Source organism: Conger conger, chromosome 14, assembly GCF_963514075.1.
Source record: "Conger conger chromosome 14, fConCon1.1, whole genome shotgun sequence".
Classification (NCBI taxonomy): domain Eukaryota; kingdom Metazoa; phylum Chordata; class Actinopteri; order Anguilliformes; family Congridae; genus Conger; species Conger conger.
The window spans coordinates 1,609,031-1,634,885 of NC_083773.1; the positions used below are offsets into that span (position 1 = coordinate 1,609,031).

General features: G+C 50.6%; 1 protein-coding gene across 1 annotated transcript in view; it reads right to left on the reverse strand.

The window, feature by feature from the left end:
* Positions 1-782: 782 nt before the first annotated feature.
* kif21b (kinesin family member 21B) overlaps positions 783-25,855 on the reverse strand; it is an 83,017-nt gene continuing 57,944 nt past the window's right edge. Inside the window, exons 28-35 of the mRNA XM_061219211.1 lie at positions 19,090-19,226; positions 15,797-15,977; positions 14,635-14,799; positions 12,134-12,251; positions 11,504-11,674; positions 7,858-8,057; positions 4,510-4,650; positions 783-1,402 (exon numbers count right to left, since the gene is read on the reverse strand). Of these exons, the coding sequence (XP_061075195.1) occupies positions 4,551-4,650; positions 7,858-8,057; positions 11,504-11,674; positions 12,134-12,251; positions 14,635-14,799; positions 15,797-15,977; positions 19,090-19,226 (1,072 nt within the window). The 3' untranslated portion in view covers positions 783-1,402; positions 4,510-4,550. The remainder of the gene's footprint in view (positions 1,403-4,509; positions 4,651-7,857; positions 8,058-11,503; positions 11,675-12,133; positions 12,252-14,634; positions 14,800-15,796; positions 15,978-19,089; positions 19,227-25,855) is intronic.

The following is a 25,855-nucleotide window of genomic DNA, read 5'->3' on the forward strand; positions in this document are numbered from 1 at the left end:
GCTTCCCCGTGGGAGCACTAAGTCCGCCGCGGGGGGGGGGATAACAGATGACGACGCCCTCGTGGGCCTGCCAGCGGGAAGAGAGATGGAGCGGAGCGGACTGTGCAGACTGTGCAGACTGTGCACACCTGCATAGTCACATTTCATCATTATACACGACACAGTACACCCTGTCAGCGCTAACACAACACACACCCCCTGTACAACACACACTCCCTGTACAACACCCCCCCTGTACAACACACACTCCCTGTACAACACAGACACCCTTTACAACACACACTCCCTGTACAACACAGACACCCTTTACAACACACACTCCCTGTACAACACACACACACACCCTGTACAACACCCCCCCGTACAACACACACTCCCTGTACAACACCCCCCGTACAACACACACCCCCTGTACAACACACACAATCCCTGTACAAAACAGACACCCTTTACAACACACACTCCCTGTACAACACACATTCTCTATACAACACACCCTCTGTACAACACACACAATCCCTGTACAACACAGACACCCTTTACAACACACACTTCCTGTACAACACACACTCTCTGTACAACTTCAGCCCCATGCTTCTCCTGTTCTGAGGAGCAGTCATTTCACCGTTGTCCGACCAGGAAGTGACCCTCACACGGGGAGGTCAGAGGTCAGGTAATCAGTCAAATATAAACAGCACACTTGGGTCTGGAGCACATTTCCCTCCAGGGAGTCCCCCAAGGGTGAGTACTAGGCCCCCCCCAAAAATTATTAAATAAATAAATAAATAACACCATTTATTGAGCAGCTATGTCCAGAGATGTGTTTGGATAACAGACCACCCCAGGCTCAGTACAGACGGACACGTTTCTGTAAAGGGCAGGTGCCTTTGTCTCACACGAAGAGTGTCTTTTTGTAAAACAGAACTGGAATTGTTCTGAAATGTTTCTGTGCATGCCAAGGGGGCAAAGAAATCTGCAGTCGTACGCAGCGCTTCCAAAACGAGTCGCCGTAGTTCAGCTCTTACGAATCGAGAGAAGGAAACTGAACACAAGCAACCTTCCCACTTGTTCATCACGCCAGTGGGTTTGTGTTCTAAACTCGATCCTCTGTACATAACGGCGCCCGAGCAGCTTGGCTCTGTGTGAGGAGGAAAAAAAGATGAAAAAAAACTAATCTGTAGAGAGACAGACTTTGGGCTCTTTGATTATCTTTCAGTTTTTCGGTAATCCTGTAGTCAGAACTCCGTCCGGATGGCGGGCCGTCACTTCCTGCCTCCCACCGCGGGGTGCGATGCGTGGAATCATCCGGAAACGCCTCTGTGTGTTCGCCATCACCACCGGACCGCCGGGCCATCACCTCCTCACGCTCATCTTCGCCAGCCAGATCTTCACCGACATGTCGCTGGAGAGGAGAGAGGGAACAGAGAGAGAGAGGAGAGAGGGAACACAGAGAGAGAGGAGAGAGGGGAGAGAGAGAGGAGAGAGGGAACACAGAGAGAGAGGAGAGAGGGAACACAGAGAGAGAGGAGAGAGGGAACAGAGAGAGAGAGAAGAGAGGGAACACAGAGAGAGAGAAGAGAGGGAACAGAGAGAGAGAGAGGAGAGAGGGGAGAGAGAGAGAAAGAGAAGAAAGGGAACTCAGAGAGACGGAAGAGAGGAGAGAGGGAACAGAGAGAGAGACAGGGGAAGGGGCGGTGAAAACCATGGAGTGACTCAGTTTCCATCTTCAAGCGTCTCATTGTAACTCCCACACAGGCACAGAGAGGCAGAGATCACAACGCGACACCTCTGTCACACCGAGGATTCGCACAAAAGCGCCCGGCTCTGACTCGCTCCCCCAATTACAGAGCAAGCCGCGTCCCTCGCCAAAACAAACATCAAAACAGCCCGTCAGAACACATCCTCTCTAAACACTTAAATATAGTTCTGCTCCAGCCCGCTTCCCCAAAATCCCTCTCACATCCAATAACAAAAAAATTAAAATGGAGTAAAAAGTAAACCAGTGCAGAGAGGTGAGGTGGGTCCACGCTGTTGTTCTCTAAAGACTTCTGCCTGCCAGAGAGAATGTAGCCCTCCGGAGCGGCGTGTTTAGACGATGCTAACGGCGGAAGCTAATCGCATTAGCGCTGGCCGCGGCCCAGATCCTAATGTGAGGGGGCTGAGACAGGGAGGGGGAGGCAGCTAAACACAGGCTCCACTGCCTCTTCCTGCTTCCGCCCAAGCTGGACTGCAATTAAGAGGCCACACGCTGGCCCCGTGTCAGAAGCAATTAACACTAAATACCCCTGTGCTACCGGACCCGGCACACACCAACAGAACCCGACACACACCACACAACTACCGGACCCGGCACACACCAACAGAACCCGACACACACCACACAACTACAGGACCCGGCACACACACCAACAGAACCCGACACACACCACACAACTACAGGACCCGGCACACACACCAACAGAACCCGACACACACCACACAACTACAGGACCCGGCACACACACCAACAGAACCCGACACACACCACACAACTACAGGACCCGACACACACACCAACAGAACCCAACACACACCACACAGCTACCGACCTGACACACACCAACAGGACCCGACACACACCACACAACTACAGGACCCGGCACACACCAACAGAACCCGACACACACCACACAGCTACCGACCTGACACACACCAACAGAACCCGACACACACCACACAACTACAGGACCCGGCACACACCAACAGAACCCGACACACACCACACAGCTACCGACCTGACACACACCAACAGAACCCGACACACACCACACAACTACAGGACCCGGCACACACCACACAACTACAGGACCCGGCACACACCAACAGAACCCGACACACACCACACAGCTACCGACCTGACACACACCAACAGAACCCGACACACACCACACAACTACAGGACCCGGCACACACACCAACAGAACCCGACACACACCACACAACTACAGGACCCGGCACACACACCAACAGAACCCGACACACACCACACAACTACAGGACCCGACACACACACCAACAGAACCCAACACACACCACACAGTTACCGACCTGACACACACCAACAGGACCCGACACACACCACACAACTACAGGACCCGGCACACACCAACAGAACCCGACACACACCACACAGCTACCGACCTGACACACACCAACAGAACCCGACACACACCACACAACTACAGGACCCGGCACACACCAACAGAACCCGACACACACCACACAGCTACCGACCTGACACACACCAACAGAACCCGACACACACCACACAACTACAGGACCCGACACACACACCAACAGAACTCGACACACACCACACAACTACAGGACCCGGCACACACACCAACAGAACCCGACACACACCACACAACTACAGGACCCGACACACACACCAACAGAACCCGACACACACCACACAACTACAGGACCCGGCACACACACCAACAGAACCCGACACACACCACACAACTACAGGACCCGGCACACACACCAACAGAACCCGACACACACCACACAACTACAGGACCCGGCACACACACCAACAGAACCCGACACACACCACACAACTACAGGACCCGGCACACACACCAACAGAACCCGACACACACCACACAACTACAGGACCCGGCACACACACCAACAGAACCCGACACACACCACACAACTACAGGACCCGGCACACACACCAACAGAACCCGACACACACCACACAACTACAGGACCCGGCACACACCACACGCCAACAGCACAGAGAGAGAGTGAGAGAGAGGAAGAGAGAGACACTCAGACAGTCAGGATGAGTGAAAGAGAGAGGGAAAGGGGGGAGAGAGAGAGAGAGAGACTCCAAAAAGGCTGAAAGCCAAGATATTGTTCTAAAGAATTAGGATGAAACAGCCAATTTTTTTTTTTACAAAAACATTGATTTATGTGAAATGGGCCGTCGTGACTTCCTCCTGACTCTGATTGAACGGGCCACATCTGTTTGTATTCTGTGTATATATTTATCCGATGTTCATCATATCTTTTTATTCATTTACATGTGCTTTGGCAATATGTGTCTATGTAAGTCATGCCATTAAAGCTCATTTGATGTTGAGAGGGACACTCAGACAGGTCGAGTGGGAGAGAGAGAGAGAGAGAGAGAGAGAGAGATAGCTAGCCACTCAGACAGGCAGGGAGGGAGAGAGAGGGAGAGGTTGAGAGAGAGAAACAGACAGAGAGATATACACACTCAGGCAGGCAGGAATAGAGACATAGGCAGTGAGAGAGAGAGAGAGAGAGAGAGAAACAGAGAGAGAGAGAGAAACACACTCAGGCAGGCAGGAATAGAGACAGACAGAGAGAAAGAGCGAAACAGAGAGCGATAGAGAGAGAAACAGAGAGAGAGAAACACACTCAGGCAGGCAGGAAAAGACAGTAAGCAGTACAGAGTGCAGAGTGCAGAGTAGAGAGCAGGACAGTGTGCAGTACCGGAGGGTGCCAGAGGGGGCAGTAGAGTAGTTAGTAGAGGCTCAGGGGAGGCTGGTGGCGCGACCCTTGATGGCCAGAACCCGGCGGGGCAGGCAGGGGGTGAGGCCCGGCACATAGGTCCACAGCTTCACCCTGCAGTCACTGCAGCGCCCGCACACAGACACCAGGAGGAGGAGGAGCACAGAGTGTTAGCAGTGTCTGAAGGAGAGAATATACATGCCTCCACAAACACATACTCACACACATACACACACACAGAGCCATGCTCACTCACACACACACACACACAGAGCTCAGCTCACACTCACACACACACACACACACGCAGAGCCATGCTCACTCACACACACACACACACAGAGCTCAGCTCACACTCACACACACACACACACACACACACACACACACACAGAGCTCAGCTCTCTCTCGCTCTCACTCACACACACACACACACACACACACACACACACACACACACACAAATGCAGCCCAGCTCTGAAACACTCAACCCCAAGCTTCCATGCTTCAATCATGCTAAACACCAGGTACTGTTATATCACACCATACCCCAGCGCTGGTACATATGCTATTACTGTCAGCGTCACATTAATATACAGACTGTCTAGTTCAGGCCGCGACTGATTAGGATTTTTATTGTTCCCTGATTCCTTGTCTCTATGACAACAGATAGCACTTCACCTGGCTGGGGCTGCACCTGCACAGCAGACAAACTCTCACACTGATTAGAGTTCACTGCTGGGTGATCTCACTGCTGGGTTGGGTGATCTCACTGCTGGGTGATCTCACTGCTGGGTTGGGTGATCTCACTGTTGGGTGATCTCACCGCTGGGTTATCTCACCGCTGGGTTGGGTTATCTCACTGTTGGGTGATCTCACCGCTGGGTTGGGTGATCTCACCGCTGGGTGATCTCACTGTTGGGTTGGGTGATCTCACCGTTGGGTGATCTCACTGCTGGGTTGGGTTATCTCACTGTTGGGTGATCTCACCGCTGGGTTGGGTTATCTCACTGTTGGGTGATCTCACCGCTGGGTTGGGTTATCTCACTGTTGGGTGATCTCACCGCTGGGTTGGGTTATCTCACTGTTGGGTGATCTCACCGCTGGGTTGGGTTATCTCACTGTTGGGTGATCTCACCGCTGGGTTGGGTTATCTCACTGTTGGGTGATCTCACCGCTGGGTTGGGTTATCTCACTGTTGGGTGATCTCACCGCTGGGTTATCTCACCGCTGGGTTATCTCACCGCTGGGTGATCTCACCGCTGGGTGATCTCACCGCTGGGTTATCTCACCGCAGGGTGATCTCACCGCAGGGTTGGGTTATCTCACTGTTGGGTGATCTCACCGCTGGGTTATCTCACCGCTGGGTGATCTCACTGCTGGGTGATCTCACCGCTGGGTTGGGTTATCTCACTGTTGGGTGATCTCACCGCTGGGTTATCTCACCGCTGGGTGATCTCACTGCTGGGTGATCTCACCGCTGGGTTATCTCACTGCTGGGTGATCTCACTGCTGGGTTATCTCGCTGCTGGGTTATTTCACCGCTGGGTTATCTCACCACTGGGTTATCTCACCGCTGGGTGATCTGAGGGGCTGTCAGTGGGTTTAGCACTGTTGCTCAGCCCTGGAGGATATTCGCCCCTGCGCTGTAACCCGATCGCACTCCTGCAACAGTGTACCTCACTCTAGGGCCTGATCGATATACCAGCCAGATATTTACATTCTGGCCAGATCTGCACCAGGAAGCAAGGTGGACAAGTGCCTAGTATAGATTCCTTCTTTTTTTATTTTTTTATTTAATACTGACAACTGGGTGCTCCTACTGGTAGACTCCATCTCTACATCGATAGTAAATGTATTTTCTACTTTTTCTACGAAATACATTCAAACGCTGCTTTTGGAACATTTTCTTTCCGTTTATGCCGTTTATGACGGCAGACGGTTGAACAGCCGGTAGCCGGCTCAATTGCAGAACTCAGGAGTGAGCTAACAGCACTCGGGAGTGAGTGAGACTCTACTGGTCCGCAGGAGGCTAACATTAGCGTCCGTATGGCGCAAACAGCCAGCGGTTCTGCTCCGCCTCTGCTGGCCGATTCAGTGCTTTCAGACAGATGCCCGGTCATTAGCCGCCTGTTTATCACAGATTACAGTCAGCAGGCCAGATTATATATATATATATATATATATATAAATATATATATATATATATATAGATTATAGACAGATCATGGGACCTGGATTTTCCAGGACAGAAATATAGCAGAAATATTACTTTTGTGAAAATATTCTTTGGCACAAAAGGGATCTTGTGAAAGAGGACATCCCTGGCAGACACGTCTATTTTGCTTGTTGGAGTACTGTGACTGTGACCAAGGTTTAAACTGCACATTATTCAGCTGAATGTAAAGTAATGCAGAGAACATCTGGGGCTCAGGGCTGGTAGTTCCCCTTTTTCCTTCCCTTCTGTTGCTCTGCGAAGCGTCTTAGCGGCAGTCTGCTGTGAAAAGAGCTTCATGAAAATGAGCTGAACGGAATGGCCTAGCCCTTCCTGGAGGCGGTGAAGATGTGTTTGGTGTTGGCTGTGAAGATGTGTTTGGTATTGGCCCTACCTGGAGGCTGTGAAGATGTGTTTGGTATTGGCCCTTCCTGGAGGCTGTGAAGATGTGTTTGGTATTGGCCCTTCCTGGAGGCGGTGAAGATGTGTTTGGTGTTGGCTGTGAAGATGTGTTTGGTGTTGGCCCTTCCTGGAGGCGGTGAAGATGTGTTTGGTGTAGGCTGTGAAGATGTGTTTGGTGTTGGCTGTGAAGATGTGTTTGGTATTGGCCCTACCTGGAGGCGGTGAAGATGTGTTTGGTGTTGGCTGTGAAGATGTGTTTGGTGTTGGCCCTTCCTGGAGGCGGTGAAGATGTGTTTGGTGTTGGCCCTTCCTGGAGGCTGTGAAGATGTGTTTGGTGTAGGCTGTGAATATGTGTTTGGTGTTGGCTGTGAAGATGTGTTTGGTATTGGCCCTACCTGGAGGCTGTGAAGATGTGTTTGGTGTAGGCCCTTCCTGGAGGCTGTGAAGATGTGTTTGGTGTAGGCTGTGGAGATGTGCTTGGTGTTGGCTGTGAAGATGTGTTTGGTATTGGCCCTACCTGGAGGCTGTGAAGATGTGTTTGGTGTTGGCCCTACCTGGAGGCGGTGAAGATGTGTTTGGTGTTGGCCCTACCTGGAGGCGGTGAAGATGTGTTTGGTGTTGGCTGTGAAGATGTGTTTGGTGTTGGCCCTACCTGGAGGCGGTGAAGATGTGTTTGGTGTTGGCTGTGAAGATGTGTTTGGCGTTGGCCCTACCTGGAGGCGGTGAAGATGTGTTTGGCGTTGGTGCAGATGGCGTTGATGGGGCTGTCGTGGCCCCGGATCTCCCCGATGGGGGTGAAGTTCTCCACGTTCCACACCTTCAGCATTCCCCCCCGACAGCCGCTGAGCAGCATGGGCCTGCCGGGCACGTAGGCCAGCGCGCACACCCAGTCCTTGTGCGCGTTCGGGATTTGCTGCAGGAGGAGAGCGAGGCACACCCGGGGCACAGGGTCAGGGACCGGAAACCTGGCAGCACTAAGGCACCGGTTCCCACACCACCAGTACAGACCAAAATAAAAAAAAACCACAACACAATGAAAAAAAACATTCTTCACTGTTCATTCGCTCTGAAAGAAGGTGTCACTCAGGCACCGTTTAGGCACTGGTGCCATTTTATAAAAGTCTTGATTCAGTGCTAGTATCAGCAAAATCTAAAGGACAACCATCCCTACTGGTGAGTGAGCGCAGTTTTACTACAATTCATAATGGAAAATATAAAAGCATTAAAAATATACCCAGAAAAGAACCACCCTGAAGTTGTTGAAGTTGCAGATATATGGTCAGTAAAACGTTATTACCAAGCCTGGGAGAGGGGATTTCTGCATTCTACATGAATTTTTTTATCCATTTAATTTTATTTTTATTATTATTTATAATGAGGTAAAGGTCTCATCGAGATGAAAAATCTCTTTCACAAAAGAGACCTGGCCGAGACGGCAGCATACATAACACACATAAACGCTGCTTACAAAGACAACATAAAAAACAAGACACTGGATGCGTACGTGTTTGTGTACATTTGTGAACTCTCAGGGGCCGTGCATCTCTGGTCATATATCTCTCAGGGACCACATATCATTCCCGTATACTGAGGCCTACACCGCTACAGGACTCTAAGGCCTACACCGCTACAGGAGGCCTACACCGCTACAGGACTCTAAGGCCTACACTGCTACAGGACTCTAAGGCCTACACTGCTACAGGAGGCCTACACTGCTACAGGACTCTGAGGCCTACACTGCTACAGGAGGCCTACACTGCTACAGGACTCTGAGGCCTACACTGCTACAGGACTCTGAGGCCTACACTGCTACAGGACTCTGAGGCCTACACTGCTACAGGACTCTGAGGCCTACACTGCTACAGGACTGAGGCCTACACTGCTACAGGACTGTGAGGCCTACACTGCTACAGGACTCTGAGGCCTACACTGCTACAGGACTCTGAGGCCTACACTGCTACAGGACTCTGAGGCCTACACCGCTACAGGACTCTAAGGCTTACACTGCTACAGGACTCTAAGGCCTACACTGCTACAGGACTCTAAGGCCTACACTGCTACAGGAGGCCTACACTGCTACAGGACTCTGAGGCCTACACTGCTACAGGAGGCCTACACTGCTACAGGACTCTGAGGCCTACACTGCTACAGGACTCTGAGGCCTACACTGCTACAGGACTCTGAGGCCTACACTGCTACAGGACTCTGAGGCCTACACTGCTACAGGACTGAGGCCTACACTGCTACAGGACTCTAAGGCCTACACTGCTACAGGACTCTGAGGTCTACACTGCTACAGGAGGCCTACACCACTACAGGACTCTGAGGCCTACACTGCTACAGGACTCTAAGGCCTACACTGCTACAGGACTGAGGCCTACACTGCTACAGGACTGAGGCCTACACTGCTACAGGACTGTGAGGCCTACACTGCTACAGGACTCTGAGGCCTACACTGCTACAGGACTCTGAGGCCTACACTGCTACAGGACTCTGAGGCCTACACCGCTACAGGACTCTAAGGCTTACACTGCTACAGGACTCTAAGGCCTACACTGCTACAGGACTCTAAGGCCTACACTGCTACAGGAGGCCTACACTGCTACAGGACTCTGAGGCCTACACTGCTACAGGAGGCCTACACTGCTACAGGACTCTGAGGCCTACACTGCTACAGGACTCTGAGGCCTACACTGCTACAGGACTCTGAGGCCTACACTGCTACAGGACTCTGAGGCCTACACTGCTACAGGACTGAGGCCTACACTGCTACAGGACTCTAAGGCCTACACTGCTACAGGACTGAGGCCTACACTGCTACAGGAGGCCTACACTGCTACAGGACTGAGGCCTACACTGCTACAGGACTCTAAGGCCTACACTGCTACAGGACTGAGGCCTACACTGCTACAGGACTGAGGCCTACACTGCTACAGGAGGCCTACACTGCTACAGGACTGAGGCCTACACTGCTACAGGACTCTGAGGCCTACACCGCTACAGGACTCTGAGGCCTACACCGCTACAGGACTCTGAGGCCTACACCACTACAGGACTCTGAGGTCTACACTGCTACAGGACTCTGAGGTCTACACTGCTACAGGACTGAGGCCTACACTGCTACAGGACCCTGAGGCCTACACTGCTACAGGACTCTGAGGTCTACACTGCTACAGGAGGCCTACACCACTACAGGACTCTGAGGCCTACACTGCTACAGGACTCTGAGGTCTACACTGCTACAGGACTGAGGCCTACACTGCTACAGGACCCTGAGGCCTACACTGCTACAGGAGGCCTACACTGCTACAGGACTCTGAGGCCTACACTGCTACAGGACTCTGAGGCCTACACCGCTACAGGACTCTGAGGCCTACACTGCTACAGGACCCTGAGGCCTACACTGCTACAGGAGGCCTACACTGCTACAGGACTCTGAGGCCTACACCGCTACAGGACTCTGAGGAGGCAGGTGTGATTGACACCCTGCCGGACTCGCCCCAGACATCGACTGGGTCAAATATCCCACCCCACCTGCTCCACCTCTTTAAGAGCTGTGCAGTCGCCCTCTCTGTTCAGCACCACCTGTTCTGTAATTAGCTTCAGACGCGATGAAATATTAAAGTCCGGTTGCCCCCCCACCCCCCCGGCCACGCCGTGATTCCAGAAAAGAGCCCTGCTGATGTTCCGGGCCGGCCCCCGGAATACCGCGGAACACCGCCAGCCACGGAGCCCAGCGCCACCGGAGCGCCATCGTCATGGCAACAAGGCGCCAGGTTTGATCCCGGCTTTTTGCGAACACTCGCTAATGAATGCGGGAGACGTGCACAACAAAACAATTATTTAAAAACACCTTTTCAAAAGTTGCAATAAACCCCCCCCCCCCCCCCCCCCCTTCATTCCACTGGCTCTGTGACAACAACGATATTTCACTTCAGCTTCAGCGAACAGTGCTGTTTGGGTTCTCCCTCAAAAAGAGAAACCAGCAAGTGGAGTCTGTTTGAAACTCACTCACTATGTCATTTTAACCCTTTGCCTTGTTCCAGGATTTGCCTTGGTACCTGACTCTAGGTGCGAGGCCAGCAGTGTCTCACACACTGTACCTGGATCAGTCTGGACTGGCCCCTGACTCTGGCCTCGAGGCCAGCAGTGTCTCACACACTGTACCAGGATCAGTCTGGACTGGCCCCTGACTCTGGCCTCGAGGCCAGCAGTCTCTCACACACTGTACCAGGATCAGTCTGGACTGGCGCCCAGCCCTGGCCTCGAGGCCAGCAGTCTCTCACACACTGTACCAGGATCAGTCTGGACTGGCGCCCAGCCCTGGCCTCGAGGCCAGCAGTCTCTCACACACTGTACCTGGATCAGTTCCTGCTGCTCCAGATCCCACTTCTTTATCCCGTTGTCCCGGGAACCGCTGAACAGCACGTCGCCCTGGATGGCGAGGCACTCGATACCGTCATAGTGGGGGGGCTCGAAGTTATGGGCGGGGCCTATATTACCCAGCATGCTCTCTGCCACATCGAACACCTGGAACGAATAACATAACATAACATAACCAAACATAACAACATAATAACGACAGTAGACCATTAAGCCAAACGATGCTCTCCAACCACTGAAGTGTACCTAAAGGCCAGGTTATAGTCCAGCGACAGAGCGTAGCTCGACTGAAATCGCAGGACGTTAATAACCGTTCTATTTTTGCCGGATGTAGACTGTCGTCCTAGTCCTTAGCAAAAAGTGTGAACACACTCCAGTTGCCCAGAGTATAAACAAATGTCTGGACCAGTGGCATCCATTACTCAGCAATGTTCTGTCGCTGGAGCGTAATCTGCCCTTAATGCATAGTTTACATAAAAGATAAATAGTATCTAGGACCGTATCAAGCATGGCTTTGAAATGGCGCACTTTGTCTTGACTGTCCCAGGATGAGAAAGACACTACAGGACTGCACAAACACAGCCTGATAGCACTCCCTGACGGTACCTTGACATAGTGGTCCTTGGACCCAGTGATGACCTGGTCCTTCCCCCGGGTGGAGTGGCCCACAGTCAGGCACATCACCGACCCAATGTGGCCTGTCAGCTTCCCTGTGGCCTGCATCCTGTCAGAACCACAGCAGAACCACAGCATTCGGTCACACCATGCAGGAGAAACTGAGCTTGTGCTTACACCATCCACACCTTCATCCTACAACATCCACACCTTCCTCCTACAACATCCACACCTTCCTCCTACAACATCCACACCTTCCTCCTACAACATCCACACCTCCATCCTACAACATCCACAACATCCACACCTTCCTCCTACAACATCCACACCTTCCTCCTACAACATCCACACCTCCATCCTACAACATCCACAACATCCACACCTTCCTCCTACAACATCCACACCTCTATCCTACAACATCCACACCTTCCTCCTACAACATCCACACCTCCATCCTACAACATCCACAACATCCACACCTTCCTCCTACAACATCCACACCTCCATCCTACAACATCCACAACATCCACACCTTCCTCCTACAGCATCCACACCTCCATCCTACAACATCCACACCTTCCTCCTACAACATCCACACCTCCATCCTACAACATCCACACCTTCCTCCTACAACATCCACACCTTCATCCTACAACATCCACACCTTCCTCCTACAACATCCACACCTCCATCCTACAACATCCACAACATCCACACCTTCCTCCTACAACATCCACACCTTCATTCTACAACATCCACACATCCATCCTACAACATCCACAACATCCACACCTTCCTCCTACAGCATCCACACCTCAATCCTACAACATCCACACCTTCATCCTACAACATCCACACCTCCATCCTATAACATCCACACCTCCATCCTACAACATCCACAACATCCACACCTTCATCTTACAACATTCACACCTCCATCCTACAACAGCCACACCTCCATCCTACAACATCCATAACATCCACACCTTCGTCCTACAACATCCACACCTCCATCCTACAACATCCATACCTCCATCCTACAACATCCACACCTCCATCCTACAACATCCACACCTTCATCCTACAACATCCACACCTCCATCCTATAACATCCACACCTCCATCCTACAACATCCACAACATCCACACCTTCGTCTTACAACATTCACACCTCCATCCTACAACAGCCACACCTCCATCCTACAACATCCATAACATCCACACCTTCGTCCTACAACATCCACACCTCCATCCTACAACATCCACACCTCCATCCTACAACATCCACACCTCCATCCTACAGCATCCACACCTTCGTCCTACAGCATCCACACCTTCGTCCTACAACATCCACACCTCCATCCTACAACATCCACACCTTCCTCCTACAACATCCACACCTCCATCCTACAACATCCACAACATCCACACCTTCCTCCTACAACATCCACACCTCCATCCTACAACATCCACAACATCCACACCTTCCTCCTACAGCATCCACACCTCCATCCTACAACATCCACAACATCCACACCTCCATCCTACAACATCCACACCTTCCTCCTACAACATCCACACCTTCATCCTACAACATCCACACCTTCCTCCTACAACATCCACACCTCCATCCTACAACATCCACAACATCCACACCTTCCTCCTACAACATCCACACCTTCATCCTACAACATCCACACATCCATCCTACAACATCCACAACATCCACACCTTCCTCCTACAGCATCCACACCTCAATCCTACAACATCCACACCTTCATCCTACAACATCCACACCTCTATCCTATAACATCCACACCTCCATCCTACAACATCCACAACATCCACACCTTCATCTTACAACATTCACACCTCCATCCTACAACATCCACACCTCCATCCTACAACATCCACACCTCAATCCTACAACATCCACACCTCCATCCTACAACATCCACACTTCAATCCTACAACATCCACACCTCCATCCTACAACATCCACACCTTCATCCTACAACATCCACACCTCCATCCTATAACATCCACACCTCCATCCTACAACATCCACAACATCCACACCTTCGTCTTACAACATTCACACCTCCATCCTACAACAGCCACACCTCCATCCTACAACATCCATAACATCCACACCTCCGTCCTACAACATCCACACCTCCATCCTACAACATCCACACCTCCATCCTACAACATCCACATCTCCGTCCTACAACATCCACCCCTCCGTCCTACAACATCCACACCTCCATCCTACAGCATCCACACCTTCGTCCTACAGCATCCAGACCTTCGTCCTACAACATCCACCCCTCCATCCTACAACATCCACATCTCCGTCCTACAACATCCACCCCTCCGTCCTACAACATCCACCCCTCCGTCCTACAACATCCACACCTCCATCCTACAACATCCACAACATCCACCCCTCCATCCTGCACGGCTCTGGAGGACTCCGGGGCACTGCTCACCTGTTGAGGTCCCAGGTGCGCACGGTGTTCCCGGCCGCGGCGTACAGCACTGACCCGGCCGGGTTCAGGGCGATCTGGTTGATCTGGTACTCGCCCGGCGCCACGGTGATGGTGCGGGTGGTGGTGCCGGCGCAGGCATCTCCCGAGACCACCTGCCCTGAGGACCTGCACGGGCACAGGGCAGACGCCTAACATTAGGACCCCAACTAGAGCACCATGGGCAGAGCTGATAGCTCATTATTTTTCTGTGCTCGATTGATCTTGCCTGGTACAATTCAGCCAACCAAGAGGACCAGAAGGTGGGGTTTACACTTTTTGAGAGGACTTCATAGGGTCCAAAACACCAGACAAGTTCAGTAATAACGCATAGAAAAGTCCCATAGTTTGACCCAGGTCTGACTATGGTTATGGTTGTACTACCTTGGCAAATCAGATTGAGATTGATTCTCCACAGAACAGACAAGCAGGGCTGGCATGAAAGTATACCATGTAAAACGTTGACAGATGAGTCTACCATGCAAGGACCTCACAGGTGAGACAGGTGTGTTTGGGAGCATTAGGACCTCACAGGTGAGACAGGTGTGTTGGGGCATGTTAGGACCTCGCAGGTGAGACAGGTGTGTTGGGGCATGTTAGGACCTCACAGGTGAGACAGGTGTGTTTGGGCGCATTAGGACCTCACAGGTGAGACAGGTGTGTTTGGGCGCATTAGGACCTCACAGGTGAGACAGGTGTGTTGGGGCGCATTAGGACCTCACAGGTGAGACAGGTGTGTTGGGGCATGTTAGGACCTCACAGGTGAGACAGGTGTGTTGGGGCATGTTAGGACCTCACAGGTGAGACAGGTGTGTTGGGGCATGTTAGGACCTCACAGGTGAGACAGGTGTGTTGGGGCATGTTAGGACCTCGCAGGTGAGACAGGTGTGTTGGGGCGCATTAGGACCTCACAGGTGAGACAGGTGTGTTGGGGCATGTTAGGACCTCACAGGTGAGACAGGTGTGTTGGGGCATGTTAGGACCTCACAGGTGAGACAGGTGTGTTGGGGCATGTTAGGACCTCACAGGTGAGACAGGTGTGTTGGGGCATGTTAGGACCTCACAGGTGAGACAGGTGTGTTGGGGCGCGTTAGGACCCGCCTGGCGGACGCACGGGCGCACTCACGTGAGCGTGCGCACACACTTGGCGGCGTCGCGGACGTCCCAGACCTTGATGTAGGACGTGGAGACGGTGAACGCCAGGCAGGAGCTGCTGCAGTACTTGACGGACACCACGTTGTTGGGGTGCCCCTTCAGCGTGATGATCTCCTGCCCCGTCACGAGGTTCCACATCTTACACGTGCGGTCTGCAGAGAGAGGGCACGGCTAACGGCTAACGGCTAACGCTGCAGCAGGCAGCCCACACACAACACACAGTGTAGGAGTGCACCTAAATCTAATGACGCCACGCTAGCACAATTTCAGCATGTTCAATAAGGGACCACATTCCTGGTTTCTCTGGCATCCTTCACATTGTCAACGCAACTGAGGAAACACACATACACATATACACGCACACATACAAACACACTCACAGACAGACATACAAACACGCACGCACGCAGACACACACATACAGTACAAACCCACACACACACACACACACCACACATGCATGCAAACACACATATGCATCCACACACAATACATACACACACTTACTCACAAACTTACTCCCATACACACACACACACACACACACACACACTGTATTTACATAGCTGTGTAGGCCCATCTGTGCCTGTAAACTTTTGCTCTAATTAGCCTGCAGTCTGTGATAAAACATTTTCACACAGACAAGAACATCAGCAGACCAGTCTCTCCTAACAGCTGGAATTCAGCAGAGGTGGTTTAAACTGGGGTATTAAAGTGTCTAGACTTCATCTATCAGTTTTACTGGATGATCTGTGCCCATAAAAGTAGCTTTTCTGCACTCATCAGATAAATGCATTCATCAGACAACTGCATTCACTAGACAACTGCATTCACTAGACAACTGCGTTCATCAGATAACTGCATTCATCAGACAACTTCGCTCGTCTGTCAGTGTGTGTGTGTGTGTGTGTCTGAGAATGAGAGGCATTAATGAATGGGTTTAGAATAAAAGGGCTGTAGCAATGCAAAGCATGTACCCTGGAGTGGGCGTGTCTGAAGGAGGGTATGCCTTCAGGGATGGGGGGTGTGGGTGGGGCCAGATTTGCATATGCAAATGGCGTGGCGTTTCTGGCGTGGTTATGTGAGGAGTCAGTGTGGTTATGAGGAGTCAGTGTGGTTATGTGAGGAGTCAGAGTGGTTATGTGAGGAGTCAGTGTGGTTATGAGGAGTCAGAGTGGTTATGTGAGGAGTCAGTGTGGTTATGTGAGGAGTCAGTGTGGTTATGAGGGGAGTCAGTGTGGTTATGTGAGGAGTTAGTGTGGTTATGTGAGGAGTCAGAGTGGTTATGTGAGGAGTCAGTGTGGTTATATGAGGAGTCAGTGTGGTTATGTGAGGAGTTAGTGTGGTTATGTGAGGAGTCAGTGTGGTTATGAGGGGAGTCAGTGTGGTTATGTGAGGAGTCAGAGTGGTTATGTGAGGAGTCAGTGTGGTTATGAGGAGTCAGAGTGGTTATGTGAGGAGTCAGTGTGGTTATGTGAGGAGTCAGTGTGGTTATGAGGGGAGTCAGTGTGGTTATGTGAGGAGTCAGTGTGGTTATGAGAGGAGTCAGAGTGGTTATGTGAGGAGTCAGTGTGGTTATGAGGGGAGTCAGTGTGGTTATGTGAGGAGTTAGTGTGGTTATGTGAGGAGTCAGAGTGGTTATGTGAGGAGTCAGTGTGGAGTCAGTGTGGTTATGTGAGGAGTCAGTGTGGTTATGAGGAGTCAGTGTGGTTATGTGAGGAGTCAGTGTGGTTATGTGAGGAGTCAGTGTGGTTATGTGAGGAGTCAGTGTGGTTATGAGGAGTCAGTGTGGTTATGTGAGGAGTCAGTGTGGTTATGAGGGGAGTCAGTGTGGTTATGTGAGGAGTCAGTGTGGTTATGTGAGGAGTTAGTGTGGTTATGTGAGGAGTCAGTGTGGTTATGAGGGGAGTCAGTGTGGTTATGTGAGGAGTCAGTGTGGTTATGTGAGGAGTCAGTGTGGTTATGTGAGGAGTCAGTGTGGTTATGTGAGGAGTCAGTGTGGTTATGTGAGGAGTCAGTGTGGTTATGAGGAGTCAGTGTGGTTATGAGGGGAGTCAGTGTGGTTATGAGGGGAGTCAGTGTGGTTATGTGAGGAGTCAGTGTGGTTATGTGAGGAGTCAGTGTGGTTATGTGAGGAGTCAGTGTGGAGTCAGTGTGGTTATGTGAGGAGTCAGTGTGGTTATGTGAGGAGTCAGTGTGGTTATGTGAGGAGTCAGTGTGGTTATGTGAGGAGTCAGTGTGGTTATGTGAGGAGTCAGTGTGGTTATGAGAGGAGTCAGTGTGGTTATGTGAGGAGTCAGTGTGGTTATGAGGGGAGTCAGTGTGGTTATGTGGGGAGTCAGTGTGGTTATGAGGAGTCAGTGTGGTTATGAGGAGTCAGTGTGGTTATGTGAGGAGTCAGTGTGGTTATGAGGAGTCAGTGTGGTTATGAGGGGAGTCAGTGTGGTTATGAGAGGAGTCAGTGTGGTTATGTGAGGAGTCAGTGTGGTTATGAGGAGTCAGTGTGGTTATGAGGAGTCAGTGTGGTTATGTGAGGAGTCAGTGTGGTTATGTGAGGAGTCAGTGTGGTTATGTGTGGAGTCAGTGTGGTTATGTGAGGAGTCAGTGAGGAGTCAGTGTGGTTATGAGAGGAGTCAGTGTGGTTATGAGAGGAGTCAGTGTGGTTATGTGAGGAGTCAGTGTGGTTATGTGAGGAGTCAGTGTGGTTATGTGAGGAGTCAGTGTGGAGTCAGTGTGGTTATGTGAGGAGTCAGTGTGGTTATGAGGGGAGTCAGTGTGGTTATGAGGGGAGTCAGTGTGGTTATGAGGGGAGTCAGTGTGGTTATGTGAGGAGTCAGTGTGGTTATGTGAGGAGTCAGTGTGGTTATGAGGAGTCAGTGTGGTTATGTGAGGAGTCAGTGAGGAGTCAGTGTGGTTATGAGGAGTCAGTGTGGTTATGTGAGGAGTCAGTGTGGTTATGTGAGGAGTCAGTGTGGTTATGTGAGGAGTCAGTGTGGTTATGTGAGGAGTCAGTGTGGTTATGAGGGGAGTCAGTGAGGTTATGAGGGGAGTCAGTGTGGTTATGTGAGGAGTCAGTGTGGTTATGAGGAGTCAGTGTGGTTATGAGGAGTCAGTGTGGTTATGTGAGGAGTCAGTGTGGTTATGTGAGGAGTCAGTGTGGTTATGAGGGGAGTCAGTGTGGTTATGAGGGGAGTCAGTGTGGTTATGAGGGGAGTCAGTGTGGTTATGAGGGGAGTCAGTGTGGTTATGAGAGGGACGCTGTACCTTTGGATCCGGTGAAGAGCAGCTCATCGGTGGCATCCAGACACAGCACGGGTTTGGAGTGGCCCTCTGCCACGGACACACACTGCAGGGGGGCCGTCCTGCCCCCCTTCAATCCCCCCACAGGGCTGATCACCCCCCTGCCAGAAACACACGTCATCAACATCTGCACACACACGCTAAACAAGACCTCCACACACACACACACACACGCTAAACAAGACCTCCACACACACACGTCATCACAATCTCCAAACACACACACGTCATGAAGACCACCAAACGCACGTCGTCACAACCTCCACACACACACACACACACACCAAACAAGGACTCTACACACACATCACAACCTCCAAACACACACACGATCAAGACCTCCAAAAACACACGTCATCAAGACCTCGGACAGAGAGGTGGGATATATAGAAGCCATAGCACGACTCCACAGGTGCTTTTTCTGGGCTGCAGTAAGACTCTTTTCACATGCAGGGAGATAGACGTAAAGGAACAGTGCAGTCAAACTGAGAATGAAGACCATCGACTGCCTTCAACCGTAGCATTTATCCCTTCTGAAGAGAGCAGGTAATTTTTGGAATGTTTTTTTCTTTTTTTTTCTTTTTATTCCAAGTCAGTGTTCTAGAACTCCACTACTGGCGGAAATGTCCAGCAGTGATTGTGACATCAGCAACAGAATGTTCAGTTCGGAACATTCTCGTCGTGTATTCACGGTCCCACACCTTTAAGGGGTTAATGGCCGTTAGTCATGAGAAATGTGCGAATAACAGAGAGCAATTTTAGCTCTGGAGTGCTTCCACTCTGTACTTTGCTAGTTGTGTTTTGTTCGTCTGAAAATAAAATCCTCATTAACACTTCTTATAACTTCAAATAGCATCTGACTAATAAATACGTCTTTTTTAAAAATCTGGCCCCTGTGTTTAATTTAAGAGTGTGAGAACACTTTGTGGGTTACGAAATGATTCAAATGAGTTATTGAGGCTTTAACAGTCCGATGCCTACCACGACAGAAGTGGTCATTAAGCGAAATGCAGGGTGACTTGTATGCTATTAAGTGTTATAAGCTGAGAGCGTTTTAATGGGCCTAACAGCAAACTTTAGCACAGAGAGCAGAGAGCAAGGATGATGGTGAATATTTATCATAATAAGTCATTAATACAGGCGAGGGGAACTGCCTTGACTTTTAGGACACTTTTTTAAGCGTTCATATCTCAGCCCCGATTTTTCCAGATGTCCGTTCCTCCAGCAGCACGGGAGAGGGAGATGAGAGGAGGAGAGGAGGAGAGGAGGAGAATTGGGACACACCACAGGGCTCATGCTCCTGCTTGGAACGAGCATCTTTACAGCGTGAGCGCAGCGTTAACACACTCTTACAGCGTACTCTTAACGCACTCTTACAGCGCACTCTTAACGCACTCTTACAGCACACTCTTAACGCACTCTTACAGCACACTCTTAATGCACTCTTACAGCGCACTCTTACAACGCACTCTTACAGCGCACTCTTAACGCACTCTTACAGCACACTCTTAACGCACTCTTACAGCACACTCTTAACGCACTCTTACAGCACACTTACCGCACTCTTAACGCACTCTTATAGCGCACTCTTAACGCACTCTTACAGCACACTCTTAACGCACTCTTACAGCACACTTAACGCACTCTTATAGCGCACTCTTAACGCACTCTTATAGCGCACTCTTAACGCACTCTTATAGCGCACTCTTAACACACTCTTACAGCACTCTTAACACACTTACAGCGCACTCTTAACACACTCCTAACGCACTCTTACAGCGCACTCTTACAACACACTCTTACAGCGCACTCTTAACGCACTCTTACAGCGCACTCTTAACGCACTCTTACTGCACACTCTTAACGCACTCTTACAGCACACTCTTAACGCACTCTTACAGCACTCTTAACGCACTCTTAACGCACTCTTATAGCGCACTCTTAACGCACTCTTAACGCACTCTTAACGCACTCTTATAGCGCACTCTTAACGCACTCTTATAGCGCACTCTTAACACACTCTTACAGCACTCTTAACACACTTACAGCGCACTCTTAACGCACTCTTACAGCGCACTCTTACAGCGCACTCTTACAGCGCACTCTTACAGCGCACTCTTACAACACACTCTTACAGCGCACTCAACGCACTCTTACAGCGCACTCTTAACGCACTCTTACAGCACACTCTTAACACACTCTTACAGCGCACTCTTAACACACTCTTACAGCACACTCTTAACACACTCTTACAGCACACTCTTAACACACTCTTACAGCACACTCTTAACACACTCCTAACGCACTCTTACAGCACACTCTTAACACACTCTTTCAGTGCATTCTTTTAACGCACTCTTTCAGCACACTCTTAACACACTCGTTCAGTGCATTCTTTTAACACTCTTACAGCACACTCTTAACACACTCTTTTAACGCACGTTTGTAGCGCACTCTTTCACCGCACTCTTTCACACTGGGGCAGGGATGTTACTGCAGTTATATTTTCAGGGACTACAGAGGAGTGCTAAATGGGACGACGGCCATGTTCGGCTATTCTGACTGTCAGAAAAGCAGATGGATTACAACATTATAGTCTGGGCCCGTTTCCAGAAACATCCATCGACACCGAACAGCCTGCTCCAGGAACAGAGTTTGAAAATCACAACTTGGTGAAGAATCACAACTTGGCGAAGACGAAAGATAAGATAAGTACGGGCGTGTGTGTGTGTGTGTCCGCGAGTGTGTATGATCGTGTGTGTGTGTGTGTGTGCATATGTGTGAGTGTCAGCATTTCTGTGGGAGTGTGTGTATGTTTGTGTGTGTGTGTGTCTGCATGTGTGGTGTGTCCATGTGCATATGTGTGTGTGATATCTGTGTACATGCATGTGTGCGTGCGAGTGCGTGTGTTAGAGTGAGTGTGAACGTGTGTGTGTGCGAGTGTGATATGTGTGTGCGTGCATGTGTTTGTGTGAGTGTGTGAGTGTGTGTGTGTATGAATGTGAGTGTGTGAGTGTGTGTATGTGAGAATGTGAGTGTGTGTGCGTGTGTGTGTGTGAGAATGTGTGTGTGTGTGTGCGTGCGCGTGCGTGTGTGTGTGTGTGTGTGTATGCGTGTGCGTGTGTGTGTGTGTGTGTATGCGTGTGCGTGTGCTTGTGCGAGTGTGTGTGTGTGCGTGTGCGTGTGCGAGTGCGAGTGCGAGTGTGTGTGTGTGTGTGTGTGTGCGTGTGCGTGTGCGTGTGTGTGTGTGTGTGTGTGTGTGTGTGTGTGCGTGCGTGTGTGTGTGTGTGTGCGTGCGTGTGTGTGTGTATGCGTGTGAGTGTGCGAGTGTGTGTGTGTGTGTATGCGTGTGCGTGCGTGTGCGTGCGTGCGCGTGCGTGTGTGTGCGTGTGTGTGCGCGTGTGTGTGCGCGTGCGTGTGCGTGTGCTAGAGCTAGAGTACAAAGGAAGTGCTTGGCTGGCTTTATTTAAATGAATAAAGGTTCAAACCGATTCTGTTCTTTCGCTCTGTTAGCAGGATCTCACCAATTAAGTACCACAGAGCATTAGACGCAGGTCTCCTACGGCCTTGTGAACCTCCCCCACAAACATAAATCATCACACGTGCATCACAGGTAATGACACGGACTCACTGGTCAAATGGAGACGGAGTGTTGTGGAGTTACTAATGAATTCAGAGTAATGGGCAAGAGCTCCCACAGGATCATGGGAGATGGTTGGAGGGACTGTCCTTGTGCCGTTCTCATTGGCTGAATGCGTATGATGGGAAAATAATTAATGTTAACTCCTTGAACTGTGTGATTTTCTCACTGGCACAATTGCTGAGCAGATGTTTATGAATTTCTTTAAAAACTCAACCAAGACCATTTATGCTTCACCTAAGGGTTGGTATAGGTCGATATAGGCTGCACATGTGTGTATGTATAAATATAATACAGACATACACATATGTGTGTGCATGCGTGTGAGCGTGTGTGTGGGTCTGTCATTACATTACATTACATTATTGGCATTTGGCAGACGCTCTTATCCAGAGCGACGTACAACAAAAGTCACTCTAGACAATCAAAGGACACACACTGAATTCTTCCTCTCTCTCTCATATTTTCAAACACTGAGTGTATTTTAGAGACTGCCTCGTGTGTACTGTAATATTCTGCAGGTATCATAACTGTACACTGCCCCCTTGTGGACACAGCTGGAATGGCCCACGGGGCGTTCGCTGCCCCGGCCGGCGTTCTGACAGATCGGCGGTTGATTTGGGCCTTTTCTCCGTTTCAGCTTCTCTTTGCCACAGCTTTTGCTGCCCCCTTTTCCCCCCCAAAATAGTCGACCAAATCTCCCGCCCTACTGCCAATTACAGCAGCTGTTTTATGACTCCAGCTCCCACAGAGCCTTGTCTTGTTAAAAAAAAAAAAAGGGAAAGAAAGTTCTCCCTCGTTCCGCTCAGAGATAACGAGGTCCTCCCGCTCGCTCACACAGAGGCTCCTGAGACGGAACAAAGCGAAAATTGGTCTCCAGCGAACGCCAGCCACGGTCTCTGAGGTCCTAATTACACTATCTGAGAGAGGGAGAGAGCAGGGGAGAGGGAGAGAGAGAGAGAGAGAGAGAGAGAGAGAGAGGGAGAGGGAGAGAGGGAGGGAGAGAGAGAGAAGCAGGACGGGGGGTGGGGTAGGGGTGCAATTCGAGACAGCCTCTGATTGGGGCTGCAGAATGGGGGAACTGGTCCCAAGGATCCACCCCCATCTGAAAGGGGGAGGAGGGCAGAGCAGGGAGGCCCCCCAGGAAGGACAGACTGGGACAGGGGTGACCAATCATGTGCCACGGGGGGCCGAGAGTATGCAGGTTTCAACCAATCATGACGCCAGCTGATTTCACCAATTAGTGAATGTGTCTCTTCATCTCCTCAGTGATTGACAGCTTAGGGTAGCTCCACCCTTTATGGTTTCAGAGGGAACATGATCACTGCCGGCCACATCTCACTTCATTGAGAATCATTTCACACACTTACCAAAACTTACCACCCCTCACACACACACACACACATACCCACCCTCACACATACATACCCACCCCTCACACACACACACTCACACACTCACACACACACACGTACAGACGTACACACACACCCCTCACACATACATACCCACCCCTCACACACACACACACACATACCCACCCCTCACACACACACACACACACACATACCCACCCTCACACATACATACCCACCCCTCACACACACACACACACACACTCACACACTCACACACACACCCCTCACACATACATACCCACCCCTCACACACACACACACACACATACCCACCCCTCACACACACACACACACACTCACACACTCACACACACACACACACACACACACCCCTCACACATACATACCCACCCCTCACACACACACACACATACCCACCCTCACACACACATACCCACCCCTCACACACACACACACACACACACACACACACACGCACACACACACACCCCTCACACATACATACCCACCCCTCACACACACACACACACACACTCTCACACACACACACACACACACCCCTCACACACACACACACACACACACACACACACACACACACCCCTCACACACACATACACACACACGCACACCAGCTCCCCGCTGCACAGCCCACCCAGCTGAACTGTGCGTGGTGCGGTTGGTCCGTCTCTTGAGTCCCAAATGCCCAAACTCAAAACCCAGATGGAGAGAGAAGCTACATGCATTCCAGCCCAAAAATACAAATAAAGAATCAAACCAAAAAAGGCAAACCAGTGCAGCACAATATAACAGCGGATATAAAACACAGAAAACCTGCAACCCAACTGTAGCTGGACTGCATGAGTTTAGGTTACAGTGCGGTGGAAAATCCGACTCCCCATGCAGCCAATCAGCAACCCTGGAGAGGGTGAGGCAGTCCCCCGCCCCCCGCCTCCCCCGCCCCCTCCCCCCCAGGTGAGATTCCAGTCTCCTCAGTCACTAAAGAGAGCTGCCGGATTCCGCCCCCGCCCCCCACCCCAGTGTGTTTCATTAGAGACAGGGGGGTCCAAATGTGACAGGTCTGAGTGTGTTTAATGGAGGAGGGGGGGGGGGTGGCGATGTATCTGAATGAACCCTCATCAGGTGCTCAGTCCCTTACTGTATACGTTTATCTCCAACTCTAAAATCAGCCCAACCACAAATTCAGCTTTTTCAAATGAAAGTGTAAATCCAATTAAATTTTTAAGAGCAAATCGCCACTCCTGGTGGATTCACATTTTTAAAATACCAATTAGGGTTTTATAGCAAATATCAGCATAACAATAAAACCAACTTCATGTAAGAGTACATATCAGAGAAAAAGCTCATAAAAGTGCACTGTAATGTTTCAAGGAATAGTAGCCTCAAGGAAGTTATGAATTTTTGAATTTAAATGTGTAACAGCCAAACATAGAGGTTTTGTTTAAAAATAAAAAGAACAACATTAGATAACAGTCCGCCAGGAATGGAACCAGCAGCCATTCCACACAGAACACAGACTGTCTGTCTTCTGAAACTAAGGCTGACCGCAGTCCAAAAATATAGATACTTTAACAACACACACTAATCCCAAACCCTTTCAGCAACTCACAATTTGACAGGATTGTGATTGTGAAAGGAATATTTACAGGATGCATGTGCAAGGCTGTCATTTCAAGATATTTTCAAGACA